Genomic DNA, 13,120 nt, shown 5'->3' on the forward strand with positions numbered 1-13,120 from the left:
ATTCATTCATGCACATCATTGCAAAGGCCATCTATCTATTGCCACGTTCTAATCAAAGTCGAGTTCATTGTCAGATGCACAAGTCCATGTGTGCACAGGTGCAGTGAAAAACTTACTTGCAGCAGCATCACAGGCACACAGCATCAGATAAGCAGCACTCACAAGAAAAACATAAATTAAGCATAAATTATACACAATTTTTCCAAGAAAAAGTACAATTGAAACAAAAAAAGTCTACTTTAGTGCAAAGTGATCAGAGTGGTCATAGTGTTGCTAAACTGTAGTGATCAGGGTTGTGCCGGTTGGTTCAAGAACCGAATGGTTGAAGGGAAGTAGCTGTTCCTGAACCTGGTGGTGTGGGACTTCAGGCTTCTGTATCTCCTGCTCGATGGGAGCTGTGAGAAGATGACATAGCCCGGATGGTGGAGATCTTTGATGATAGATGTTGCTTTCTTGAGGCAACACCTCCTGTAGATACTCCCGATAGTGGGGAGGGATGTGCCCGTGATGTATTGGGCTGAGTCCACTACTCTCTGCAGCTTCTTATGTTCCTGTGCATTCGAATTTCCATCACAGACCGTGATGCAACCTGTCAGGATACTTTCAACAGTACATCTGCAGAAGTTTGTTGGAGTGTTCAGAGACAAGCCAAACCTCCTTGGCCTCCTAAGAAAGTAAAGATGCTGGCGCACTTTCCTTGTGATTGCATTAATGTGCTGGGCCCAGGACATGCCATCTGATATGTTAACACCCAGGAATTTAAACCTGCTGACTCTCTGCACCGTCGATCCCCCAATGTAGACTGGCGTATGCATCCTCCTCAACAAGGTGACAGTGAGCTACCATCTTGAATTACAGCATTCCTTCTTCCATAAAACTGATGAATGACAACTTCTGGGTTTCAGACTCCAACGGCAATGATACAACGGTGATATATTTACAAGGAAGGGTGGATGGGACTTGGAAATTAGTGATGTGTATCCACTATCCACTGTCTATTCCTTCTAAATGGGAAAGGGTATGGGTTTGCCAGGTGGTGTCAAAGACATTGGAGAGTTTACCAGCATTAGATTAAAAATCTTTCCTTTTTATTAAATCTTCAAGAGGCAGTGCCTCAAGAAGGCGGCATCCATCTTTATGGACCCTCACCACCCGGGACATGCCCTCTTCTCGTTACTACCATCGGTGAGGACGTACAGGAGCCTGAAGACCCACACTTAATGATTCAGGAACAGCTTCTTCCCCTCCGCCATCAGATTCCATGAAGCCATGAACACTACCTCGTTATTCCTCTTTTGCACCATTTAGTTATTTTTGTAACATAGTAATTTCTTATGTCTTGCACTGTACTGCTGCCACAAAACAACACATTTCACGACATGTGTCAGTGATAATAAACCTGATTCTGATTGCTGGCCTTCACCGGTCAGGGCACCAAGTACAGGAGTTGGGACATTATGTTGCAGTTGTACAAGTCGTTGGTGAGGCTGCACTTGGAGCACTGGGTACAGTTTTGGTCGCCCTGTTATAGGAAAGACGTGGTTAAACTGGAAAGAGCACAGAGAAGATTTACGAGGATGTTGCCAGGACTCGAGGGCCTGAGTTATAGGCAGAGGTTGGCCAGGCTGGGTCTTTATTCCTTGGAACGTAGGGGAATGAGGGGCGACCTGATAGAAATGTTTAAAGTTATGAGAGGCATAGATAAGGTGGACGGTAACAGTCTTTTCCCCAGGGTAGGGGAGTCCAAAACTAGGGGGCATAGGTTTAAGGTGAGAGGGAAAAGATTTAAAAGGGACCTGAGGGGCAACTTTTTCACACAGGGGGTGGTGAGTATACGAACGAGCTGCCAGAGGAAGTGGGTGAGGCAGGTACAACAGTATCATTGAAGAAGCACTTGGATAGGTACATGGAGGGGTGGGGAGTGGGATTTGGGCCGAACGCAGGTAATTGAGACTAGCTGGGTGGGCACCGTGGTCAGAAGATCACAAGACAAAGGACCAGAAGTAGGCCATTTGGCCCATTGTTGGGCCAAAGGGCCTCTTTCCGTGCTACATTGCTGTACAACTCTAAATCGACTCTTTGCGAACTGTCTTTCGTCAATCTGAAATCAATCAATTTTGACAAATGTTTCCACCAGTTGAGGTCTTACGCCGAAGATCCACAGATGAAATATTAAATACAAAGGACAGAAGGGCCTCAGTAACATGAGATTTGAGAGATGGTGGTGTTGCTTGAAGCAGAAGCTATGTCATTACTCAACAGGGCTGAAAAGTGTGTTTAAAACTATTTGCTCCTGTGGAGAGGTTCACTGGAAAGAGGGGCTTACTGCTGCCTGTAATTTACATGTATTTCTGTGGACAATGGCTTCTATTAATAAAAATTTGCTGTATTTGAAGCAAATGGAGCATTTTTCACCTCATTAAACTTACTACTTCAGTGGAATGTCTAAACGGCATGGCTAATTATGATGTATAACATTGCAACTGATCCAAATATCATTAGCATTTTGTAAACACACTGTATGTGCTGCACATCACATCGGCATTTTCATCTGATCAATCCCGTTTTCCACAGCATCTCGGAACAGTGTGTAATCTTTCCAAGTTTAAGATCCCAAGCATAACATTGGAATTGCAAAATCTGTATTGTCCTTTTACTAATTGACTGCCAATGGATTTTTGGTCTACACCACAACTGTTTATCCTGATTGCTGTCAGGATTCTAAACAAATTATTAATTCTAATGATTCATTGCTTTCATTTGCTCAAATGTTCAGAGTCAATACTCCAACATAAAAGCTGCCACTTTTACATTGCAATATATTTTATTGACACAATCCTTTCACAATGATCACTCAGAGTGTGCTCCTGATTTTAATTCCCTGAACTGATCATTGCATACAATAACATTTAGAGTAGATACATGATGTTGAAATACTTAATCATGGAATGATCACTTCCACTAATCAAATTCTGAACCAAACCATCAAGCATCAATGCAAAACCAAAGATCTGCCTCCACACATGGCCATCTTCTCAGTCGAACTGGAGCTGCAGCTGGTTGACCTTCAGCTCCTACAGGAGAACGAGGAGTTCATAGATAAGAGCCACAGGGAGGCAGTCACTCCAAGGCTGCAGGAGGCAGGTAGCTGGGTGACTGTCAGGAGAAGGACGGAGAATAGGCAGGTAGTGCAGAGTATCCCTGTCGCCATTCCCCTCAATATACCGCTTTGGACACTGTTGGGGGGTGGAGGGGGGCCTACCAGAAGAAAGCCACAGTGGCCAGGTATCTAGAACTGAGCCTGGTCATGTAGTGCAGAAGGGGAGGCGGGAGAAGAGGAGAGCGGATGGCGTACAACAGGCTGATACGCTAGGGCATGTCGACATGAGGAAAGAGGGTGTGCTGGAACTTTGGAAAAACATTAGGGGCCGGACAGGATATATCCAAGGTTATTACAGGAAGTGAGGGAAGAGATTGCTGCGCCTTTGGTGATGATCTTTGCGTCTTCACTTGCCACAGGAGTAGTGCCAGATGATTGGAAGACAGAGGGTGGTTGTAGATGGAGCGTATTCTGCCCTGAGGTCAGTGACCAGTAGTGTTCTGCAGGGATCTGTTCTGGGACCCCTGCTCTTTGTGATTTTTATAAATGACTTGGATGAGGATGTGGAAGGGTGGGTTAGTAAGTTTGCAGTTAACACGAAGGTTGGTGGTGTTGTGGATGATGTAGAAGGTTGCTGTAGGTTACAACAGGACATTGATAGGATGCAGAGCTGGGCTGAGAAGTGGCAGATGGAGTTCAACCAGGATAAGTGTGAAATGATACACTTTGGAAGATCGAATTTGAAGGCAAAATACAAGGTCAATGGTAGGACTCTTAGCAGTGTGGAGGAACAGAGGGATCTTGGGGTCCACGTCCATAGATCCCTCAAGGTTTCCATGCAGGTTGATAGTGTTGTTAAGAAGGCGTGTGGTGTGTTGGCCTTCATTAGTCGGGGGACTGAGTTCAAGAGCCGTGAGGTAATGTTGCAGCTCTATAGAACTCTGGTTAGACCGCACTTGGAGTATTGTGTTCAGTTCTGGTCGCCCCATTATAGGATGGATGTGGAAGCTTTAGAGAGGGTTCAGAGGAGATTTACCAGGATGTTGCCTGGATTGGAGACCATGTTGTTTGAGGATAGGTTGAGCAAGCTAGGGCTTTTCTCTTTGGAGAGAAGGAGGACGAGAGGTGACTTGATAGAGGTGTACAAGATGATAAGAGGCAGAGATCGAGTGGACAGGCAAAGACTTTTTCCCAGGGTGAAAATGGCTAACACAAGGGGGCATAATTTTAAGGTGATTGGAGGAAGGTATAAGGGGGATGTCAGGGGTAAGTTTCTTTACACAGAGAGTGGTGGGTGCGTGGAACGCACTGCCGGCAGAGGTTGTGGGGGCAGATACATTAGGGACATTTAAGAGACTCTTAGATAGAGAATGATAGAAAAGTGGAGGGCTATGTGGGAGGGAAGGGTTGGATCTTAGAGCAGGATAAAATGTCGGCACAACATTGTGGGCCGAAGGGCCTGGACTGTGCTGTAGTGTTCTATGTTCTATGTTCTTGCACTGTCTTGAATTTATCCACTCTTACAATGTAAAATATGTTTGTTACCTGGCAACATTTCAGGGTGATTTCTACCGCAGCAAACCTTCAGACTGAGCTTCAAAATACCTGAGCTTTGGTTTTCCAAATAAAAAGGAAAGCCAAATGAATCAAACTGGTCATTTGCAGAATATTTAGTCTAACCCAACCCATCCTCTGAACCATTAAACTGAATGGTTTAACCTTGTCCCAAACACGGAGGATCTGTGAGTTCGTCATGTAGCAAAGTCACTTCTCTGTCAGACAGCAAATTGGAATAAAGCAACATGGAGGAGAAAAAAGATGCTGGAAATCTGGAGCGACACACAAAATGCTGGAGAAACTCAGCGGGTCAGGCAGCATCCGTGGAGGGAAATGTCTCGAGCCGAGACCCTTCATCAGGACTGGGAAGGAAGAGGGCAGAAGCCGAGAATAAAAGGGTGGGGGGAGGGGGAGGAGCACAGGCTGGGGGGGTGAAAGGTGGGTCCAGGTGAGGGGGGTAGGTGTGGGTGGGGGAGGGGGGATGAAGGGGAGTGATGTCAGCAGCTGGGAGGTGACAGGTGGAAGAAGCAAAGGGCTGAGGAAGATGGAATCTGATGGGAGAGGACCGTGGACCATGGAATACAGGGAGGGAGGCGTGTGGGTGATGGGCAGATCGAGAGGACGGGGGAGGGGAAGGGGAAGGGGTAAAGGGGACTGGTGGGATAAGGGAAAACAAAGGGGGTGGGGGGGGGGGAAGAGGGGAGGGGTTACCGGAAGTTAGAGAAATCAATGTTCATGCCGTCAGGTTGGAGACTCCCAAAGGCAGAACATGAGGTGTGTTCCGCTAATCTGTGTCTAGCCTCAGCTTGGCAGTGGAGGAGTCCATGGACAGACGTGTTGGTGTGGGAATGGGAAGTGGAATTAACATGGCTGGCCCCCAGGAGATCTCAGCTGTTATGGTGGACGGACCAAAGGTGCTCGAGAAAAAAAACTTCCAACTATATTTTCCTTCCTAGCAACCCATCAGAAAAAAATACTTTTTTTTAATCGTTCAGACGACTGACCTCAGCTTTCAATCTCTCAATTTCAGTGTCTTGATCCTCAAGTTGCTGTCGGAGTTGATGGGCTGCGATTTTCTCTGTCTCCACGATCTGAAGCAGATGGATGTACTTCTGCATCAGTATCTCTCGTTCAATTACAATATCACAGTAACTAGGAGAAAAGAGAAACAATCAATGAATGCAATGCCCCTTGCAACTGAACACAAAAGTTTCACTAATTGGTTTGCAATGTAAATAGTGAACTGGGTTTTGAAACAATAAACCACGAACACCTAGAAAAAACACCTTTATTGGAGATTGTCTGGTAACAGGATACCTGCTTTGCATTTTCCCCATGCACTCATTTATATATCTAAGAGTTAGTACTAATGGAATCTAAACTTTGGAATAAGTGCTGAAACAAAAGCAAAAATATACAATAAATTAACCATATCCCTTAAAAAGATAGATTTTATGTTGCGGGAAAGACTTCAGTCCAAGAAAGGTGCTACACAAAAAACCTGAACCGTTCTTGCATTTGTATCTAGTTTCAAGGCAGAACTATCGTTTGTACTCTGGATTGATTTATACCTCATAGGAAGTATAGAGGGTCATAGACGAAAACGGCACAGAAATAGGCCATTTGGGCCCCCAAATCCACGCAGACCATCAGGAACCCACTGCACTAAATCTACACTTTTCATTCCCACCGTGTGCCCACATTATATCCTGTAGGATGGTCGGTGTTTGTAGTTCTTATCCCACATCCTGATAACCTGAACCCAGTTTACACAGACCGACATTTACACTGAAACTGTGTATCGATGATAAATTATCTGAACAAGGAGGCACACACATTTCAGTTAGCGATTGCACACTGCACTGTTAATTTTGTGTGACATTTTAGAAAATGTATCAAATCTTCCCTTGTGTTGTTAGAAGCATGCAACAAAGCTTCTGTTAAATGTGAATTAATTACTTGTGACACTCGGTTTAGTTAAATGTCACTTCAATGAGCAAACTTGGTAAACAACAAGAATTTTGATAAATATTAAAAATGCCTTCTTTCTTTTCTCTGACAGCACAGATCTGAGCTACGTGTGTTTCTATACAAAAACAGGGGCAATCCTAAAATCCATACTTTAAAAAAAATACTTTAAGTTATTGAGCCCCGATTCAACCACATCGTCGTGGCTATCCCTCGAGGTCGGAGATGATGGTCTTCGTTCCGTTGATCTATTTATGGGCCCTCAAGTGGCTTATGAGTCCAATCTTGGCTCTGAAAGTTCTTCCGCATTCAGGACAGGTAGTTCCAGACGGCAGATCGGGCTTTGGGTGTTGCTGCCTCTCTTTCCATTTTCTTCTCTTTTCCTCCAATTCTGCACATTTGTCGGCTTCGAAAGTTGCTGTTCCTTCTCAGATGATGGTTTCCAGAGTTTCCTGTCCTTGGCATTGGTTTCCCAATTGTTGATGTCGATGTTACATTTCTTCATGTTGGCTTTTAAGACGTCTTTGAATCTCTTCTGTTGTCCGCCACATACGCGGTCATTTGATCACCACTCTGTAAGTATTGTGTTCTTTGAATCAATCGGTTATATTTGCCTCTATGTATTATTTTCCCAATAAAAATAACCTTGCATACATATTTCCCTGTCTGCTTACATGATGTAATAAAGAAACCATTTGTACTCATTTTGTTCACTACCGTGTAATCAGGTTGTTCCAAACGCTTGGTTTTTGAAGTGAATTCATAACTGTGAGGTAAAGGCAGCAGCTACACCTAATTTGCACGTAGCAAGCTTTCCTAAACAAGGATGGAAACAAATGATCAGATAATCAGTTTTAGCTGTGGTGGGCAAGGGGAAAATGTTGTCCAGAACTCTAGATTCATTGCCTGTGTTTTTGGACGTGGGATTATCTGACACCACATGAGTAGGCACACAAAATGCATCATCACTTCTGTCCCACTCTGGTCAGACCAGTGGGAATGTGGCAGAGTGCTGCAAATGTCCCGAAATCCAGAGGTCAGTGTCCAGTCCCAAAATGTGGTGGCATGGTTATTTTCTGGCTGAGGAAGGGAATCTTGCGTTCGGAAGTAAGACCCACTGTGCCACATTCCCAGTCTGCTGCGAGAAGTTCAAGCCTCTCTGATGGGAAAGGAGAAGCTTGGGTAGCACCTTGGAAGGCTTGTGATTCTGGCCATGTTATCTAGCTTGGGGGAAGATTTCTTTAAAACTTTATGCCCTCAGAGGTTCCCTACACCAATGCCAAGGATTGAGATGTTAACCATTTTCTCCACAGCCCTGCACATTTCCCAGAAACTGGGTGTAATTCACCTGTAACTGGGTTCTCCGAGGATATGCTGCCACCTGAAAGCAGGTTGGGGACATGTTGCTCAAAAGTGTCAGTGTGGGGACTTGAGAAGAGGATCTGGCCAGATATTGACAAAAGAATTTACCCTTTAAAATGTTTTCTCTTCTCTCACCAATCGGATGATGATTCAATGTGTTACAACAACTCTGCATTGCTTGTCTGTCCTGGGCTCAACATATTGATGCAATCACGAAGAAGACACACCAGTGGCTCTGCTTCATTAGGAGTCTGAGGAGATTCGGTACATTACCAAGGACTCTTGCAAATTTCTATAGATGTACAGTGGACAGCATTCTGACTGGTTGCATCACTGCCTGGTATGGAGGCTCCAATGAACAGGATTGCAAGAGGCTGCAGAGGGTTGTAGACTCAGCCAGCTCCATCGCGGGCACAACCCTCCCCACCATCAAGGACATCTTCAAGGGGTGGTGACTCCAGAAGGCGGCATCCATCATTAAGGACCCTCACCACCCACAACGTGCCCTCTTCTCGTTACTACCATTGGGGAGGAGGTACAGGAGCCTGAAGACCCACAGTCAACGATTCAGGAACAGCTTCCTCTCCGCCATCAGATTTCTGAACGGTCCGTGACCCCATGAACACTACCTCGTTATTCCTTTTGTTTTTGCACCATTTAGTTATTTTGTAATTTATAGACTTTTATGTCCTTGCACCGTACTGCTGCCACAAAACAACAAATTTCACATCATATAAGACAATGATAATAAACCTGATTCTGATTGCAATGTGTAACCGAGACAATGAGACTTGGTCGGCTGCATTCTCATGGTGCCATTCCACAGTGTAAGAACACAGGTTATCACCGTTTTCTTGCTCCCTTCTCTATGCACTCCTTATGTGATTGTTGCTGGCCTCTCCTTCCTCAGGTTTTGTATAATTACGTCCAAATTCCTTTTTCTTGATGCAACTGGCTACAAAAACAACACCAGCATATTGTGTGGGCACCTGTGGCCTGAATTCAGCTTCATCAGATACCAATGTGTTTGGCATTCTGAATTTCCACTATCTGATCTTGCGATTCATTTTCCTGTTGTGATCAATCTTGTTTGCATGTGTACATTATTCAACAACTTTCCCAACCCACTCAGTCAGCTCAGTATTTCAAGATGTCAGTTTTGATAATTGCAAGATAGTAATAACCAAATGATTCCATTTTAAGCAAGCTGCTCTTATTCCAAGCCCAACAACTGACAGGAATATACCATGATATTTAATTGAATGGTTCTATGAAATTCAATATCTAAACCTGATGAAAGGAAAAGTCAGTGAAAGACAAACAGAACAATTAGCCTGCAGATGGTACCCTTTGAATGCTTTGAAAATTACATATTTTTTTAATGTTAAGAATGATTCAGAAGACAGATCCATTCAAATCATTAACCACCTCCTCTTCTACATTCCTAATCCATGCAAATATTTGCATGTCTAGCCCAAAATGAAGTCCCTTGTACATACTTCCAAGGAATAAGTAGAGGGGAGAATATTTAAAAATGAATTGAAATAACAACTGGTGAAATGCAAATAACAAGGTGTGAACTTAAACATGTTGATCAGTGTTCAGCTGAATAATGAATACAAGATCCAAATCTGGTTTGAAGAAGAGGGCACCTTGCTGTGGAATAAAGCATCAGGAAGAATTCCAATGGGCAAGGGAATGAATTATTCCATAAAGATGGGGTATTGCAGAGAAAAGACAACATGTGGCAAACATTGAAAATCTGAAATTAAAATTGCAGTGTAAGTTACTCAGCATAGGCTAATGTTTCAAGAGTAACATTTAACATCAGTGTAGTTTTGTTTTCATTTTACATTTAAATATGAACTCTGGTGCACTGATTTGTCTTATTCCAACGTTGTAACTTCAGTGCTTAAGGGATTTGCCATGCCCGCAGAACCATCCGGGGCAGACGGGAGCCATCTACTCCCAGGCAACAAACAGGCTGCTGGAGGAACTCAGTTGGTCAAGCAGCATCTGTGCGAGGAAGGAAACTGTCAACGTTTCAGGTCAAAAATTTCAAAATGTTGATAATTCCTTTCCTCGACAGATGCTGCTCGACCCGTTGTGTTCCTACAGATCCCAGCATCTGCAGTCTCCTGTGTGTCCATCTACTCCCAATTGCACTTCACAGACAATTGTCCCGATGCTTTGCCTTATGTCACAGCAAGGTACCTTCTTCTTCAAACCAGATTTGGATCTTGTATTCATTATTCAGCTGAACACTGATCACCATGTTTAAGTTCACACCTTGTTATTTGCATTTAACCAGTTGTTATTTCAATTCATTTTTAAATATTCTCCCCTCTACTTATTCCTTGGAAGTATGTACAAGGGACTGTTTGAAAGTGTCAGTACGTGGGTTTGAGGAGAGGATCTGGCTAGATATTGACAAAATAATTAATCTATCTAAATCGTTTCCATTTTCTTGCCTGCCAGGTGTTGACTCCATGGGTTACGACAGCTCTCCAATGCTTGGCACAGATCCTGTCCTCCACGTTTAACCCAGACAGTGGGTATTGGTGGGCCACCTCCTCAGTGTCATCCCATGTCTAATTCTGCCCTCAGCCCACACAGTCAGACTTCTACCCTCATACGTTCTAGGCCGCAGTTAAATCTTTCCTGAGATCGGTGCAGCCTTTGTGGAGTATATTCTTCTTTCCTATTTTTACAGAACAAAGGGACACAGAATCTCAGGAGACAAAATTCCTGGTGGGATGAAAACTCTACCTGGGAATAACTGGCACTCCACAACATCCCAAACCTTATTTGAACACTGAAGTACTGAATGCCATCTGAATCTGCCAGGAACGTCAGGGACCATTGAATACAGATGCTCCTAGTGTCCAGTGATGCTCGAGTGATAATGACAGAAAGTACTCATCACTGACTAATTTCAATGCCTATTAGTTGGTGAGGTCACCGTCACCATAAGACGGTGGAGCCACAGAGAGAAACAGCACGGAAACAAGCCCTTCAGCCCACCATTCCCATCGACTAACCACTACCAATTCACACTCATTCTACAATAATCCCATTTTATTTTATTCTCCCCACATTCCCATCAACTCCCTCCAGACCTCTACCACTCACCAACACACCACAGGCAATTTAAGTTGGCCAATTAATCTACCAACCCTCACATCTTTGGGATGTGGGAGGAAACCAGATCACCTGGAGGAAATCCACTCAGTCACGGAGAGAATCTGCAAACTCCACACAGACAGCAATCGATGTCAGGATCGAAACAGGGCCTCTGGCACTGTGAGGTAGTGGCTCCACTAGCTGCGTCATAGTGCCACCTCGAAGGGTAAGAGTGCAACAATATAAATTTGTGTTTGACTTTACTCCCCCAGTATCAGCTGCTGCACTATTGGCTATAGTGGGATTTTGGAAACAGCGATCAGAACTCTGTAAGTTTCAGATCGTTATGGATAGGGGTAACACCGGACCTCAGGGGAAGGTGCTAAATTGGGGAAAGACTAATTACAACAGTATTAGGCAGGGGCTGGGGAGAGCGGATTGGGAGTGGCTGTCATTTGGCAAGTCCACATCTAACATGTGGGCGTCACATAAGAGCCAGCTGGTCAGAATTTAGGACCAACCTGTTCTTGTGAGGAAGCAGGACAAGGACGGCAAGGTTTGGGAACCTTGGATTACAAGAGATGTTGCAGCTTTAGTCAAAAAGAAAAAGGAAGCATATGTAAGATTTAGGAAGCTGAAATCATCAAGGCCTTTGAGGAATATAAAGGAAGCAGGAAAGAATTTAAACAGGGAATCAGGAGGGCTAAAAAGGGCCACAAAATGTCCTTGGCAAATCAAATTAGAGAATTAAAAATGAGAGGGTAACTGGGGAGAGGGCAACTGGGGAGACGGTAGGACCACTAAGGACAAAGGAGGGAATCCCTGCCTAGAGGCAGAGGATGTGGCTGAGGAGCACTTTGCATTGATATTCACCACGGAGAAGGACATGGAGGATTGGGAGATCAGGAAGGGCGTGCAGATACTCTAGGGCATGTTGATATCAAGGAGGAGGCGGCATTGGGTCTCTTGAAGAACATCAAGGTGGGTAAGTCCCCAGACCCTGAAGGATCTTCCCCAGATTATTAAGAGAGGCAAGAGAGGAAATCGCTGGGGCCTCAATGGAGATCTTTGGCTGCAGGTGAGGATCCAGTGGACCAGAGAATAGCCAATGTTGTTCTTCTGTTGAAGAAGGGCAGTAGAGATAAAACAGGATATTAATAGGCTGGCAGACTTCACATCAGTGGTAGGGAAATTATTGAAGAAGGCTCGCAGGGATAAGATCTTGCCTCTGAAAAAGCGTGGACATTGGGGACAGTCAGCTTGGCTTTGTGCGGGGGAGGTGATTTATTACAAACTGGATGAACTTTTTTTGAGGTGATGAAGAAGATTGATGAGGGAAGAGCCGAGAGTGCCGTCTACGTCCCCCCTCGGTGGGTGCCGTCTACGTCCCCCCTCGGTGGGTGCCGTCTACGTCCCTCATCAATCATCTTTGTCACCTCAAAAAAACTCAAATCAAGAATGTAATAAGTAACCTCCCCTCGTAGTTGGCTGATCCAGAAGATGAAGGCAGATGGGGACCCATGGAGACTTATTCAGAGGGTGGTGGTGGAGGGGGTTATTCTGACTGGAGCTCTGTGGCCAGTGGTGTTCCACAGGGATCAGTGCTGGGGCCTCCGTGGTGTGTGTGTGTGTGCGTGTGCGTGTGCGTGTGCGTGTGTGTAATACATATATATTAAATGATTTGGATGAAACTGTAGGAGGGCTGATCAGTAAGTTTGCAGATGACACAAACATTAGCAGAGCTGTGGAGAGTGATGAAAGTTGTCGAAGGATTCAGCAGGGTACAGACCAGGTGGAGATGTGGGCAGAGAAGTGGCAGATGGAGTTTAATCTAGAGGTGTTGCACTTTGGGAGGTCAAATGCAGACAGAAAGTGTACAATAAATGGCAGAACCCTCAGGAGCACTGAAGTACAGAGGGGCCATGGGTGCAAGTACACAGCTCCCTGAAAGTGGCAACACAAATGCACGGGGTGGTGAAGGAGGTGAGCAGCATTCTTGCCTCCATTGGT

The 13,120-nt window shown here is 44.8% G+C and overlaps 1 protein-coding gene across 1 annotated transcript in view; it reads right to left on the bottom strand.

Annotated features, from left to right (window-relative positions):
* rasgrf2b (Ras protein-specific guanine nucleotide-releasing factor 2b) overlaps positions 1–13,120 on the bottom strand; it is a 155,423-nt gene that overhangs the window by 105,421 nt on the left and 36,882 nt on the right. Inside the window, exon 3 of the mRNA XM_052020666.1 lies at positions 5,662–5,809. Coding sequence (XP_051876626.1) covers positions 5,662–5,809 — 148 coding nt within the window. The remainder of the gene's footprint in view (positions 1–5,661; positions 5,810–13,120) is intronic.

Source organism: Pristis pectinata, chromosome 7 (genome assembly GCF_009764475.1).
Source record: "Pristis pectinata isolate sPriPec2 chromosome 7, sPriPec2.1.pri, whole genome shotgun sequence".
Taxonomy (NCBI): domain Eukaryota; kingdom Metazoa; phylum Chordata; class Chondrichthyes; order Rhinopristiformes; family Pristidae; genus Pristis; species Pristis pectinata.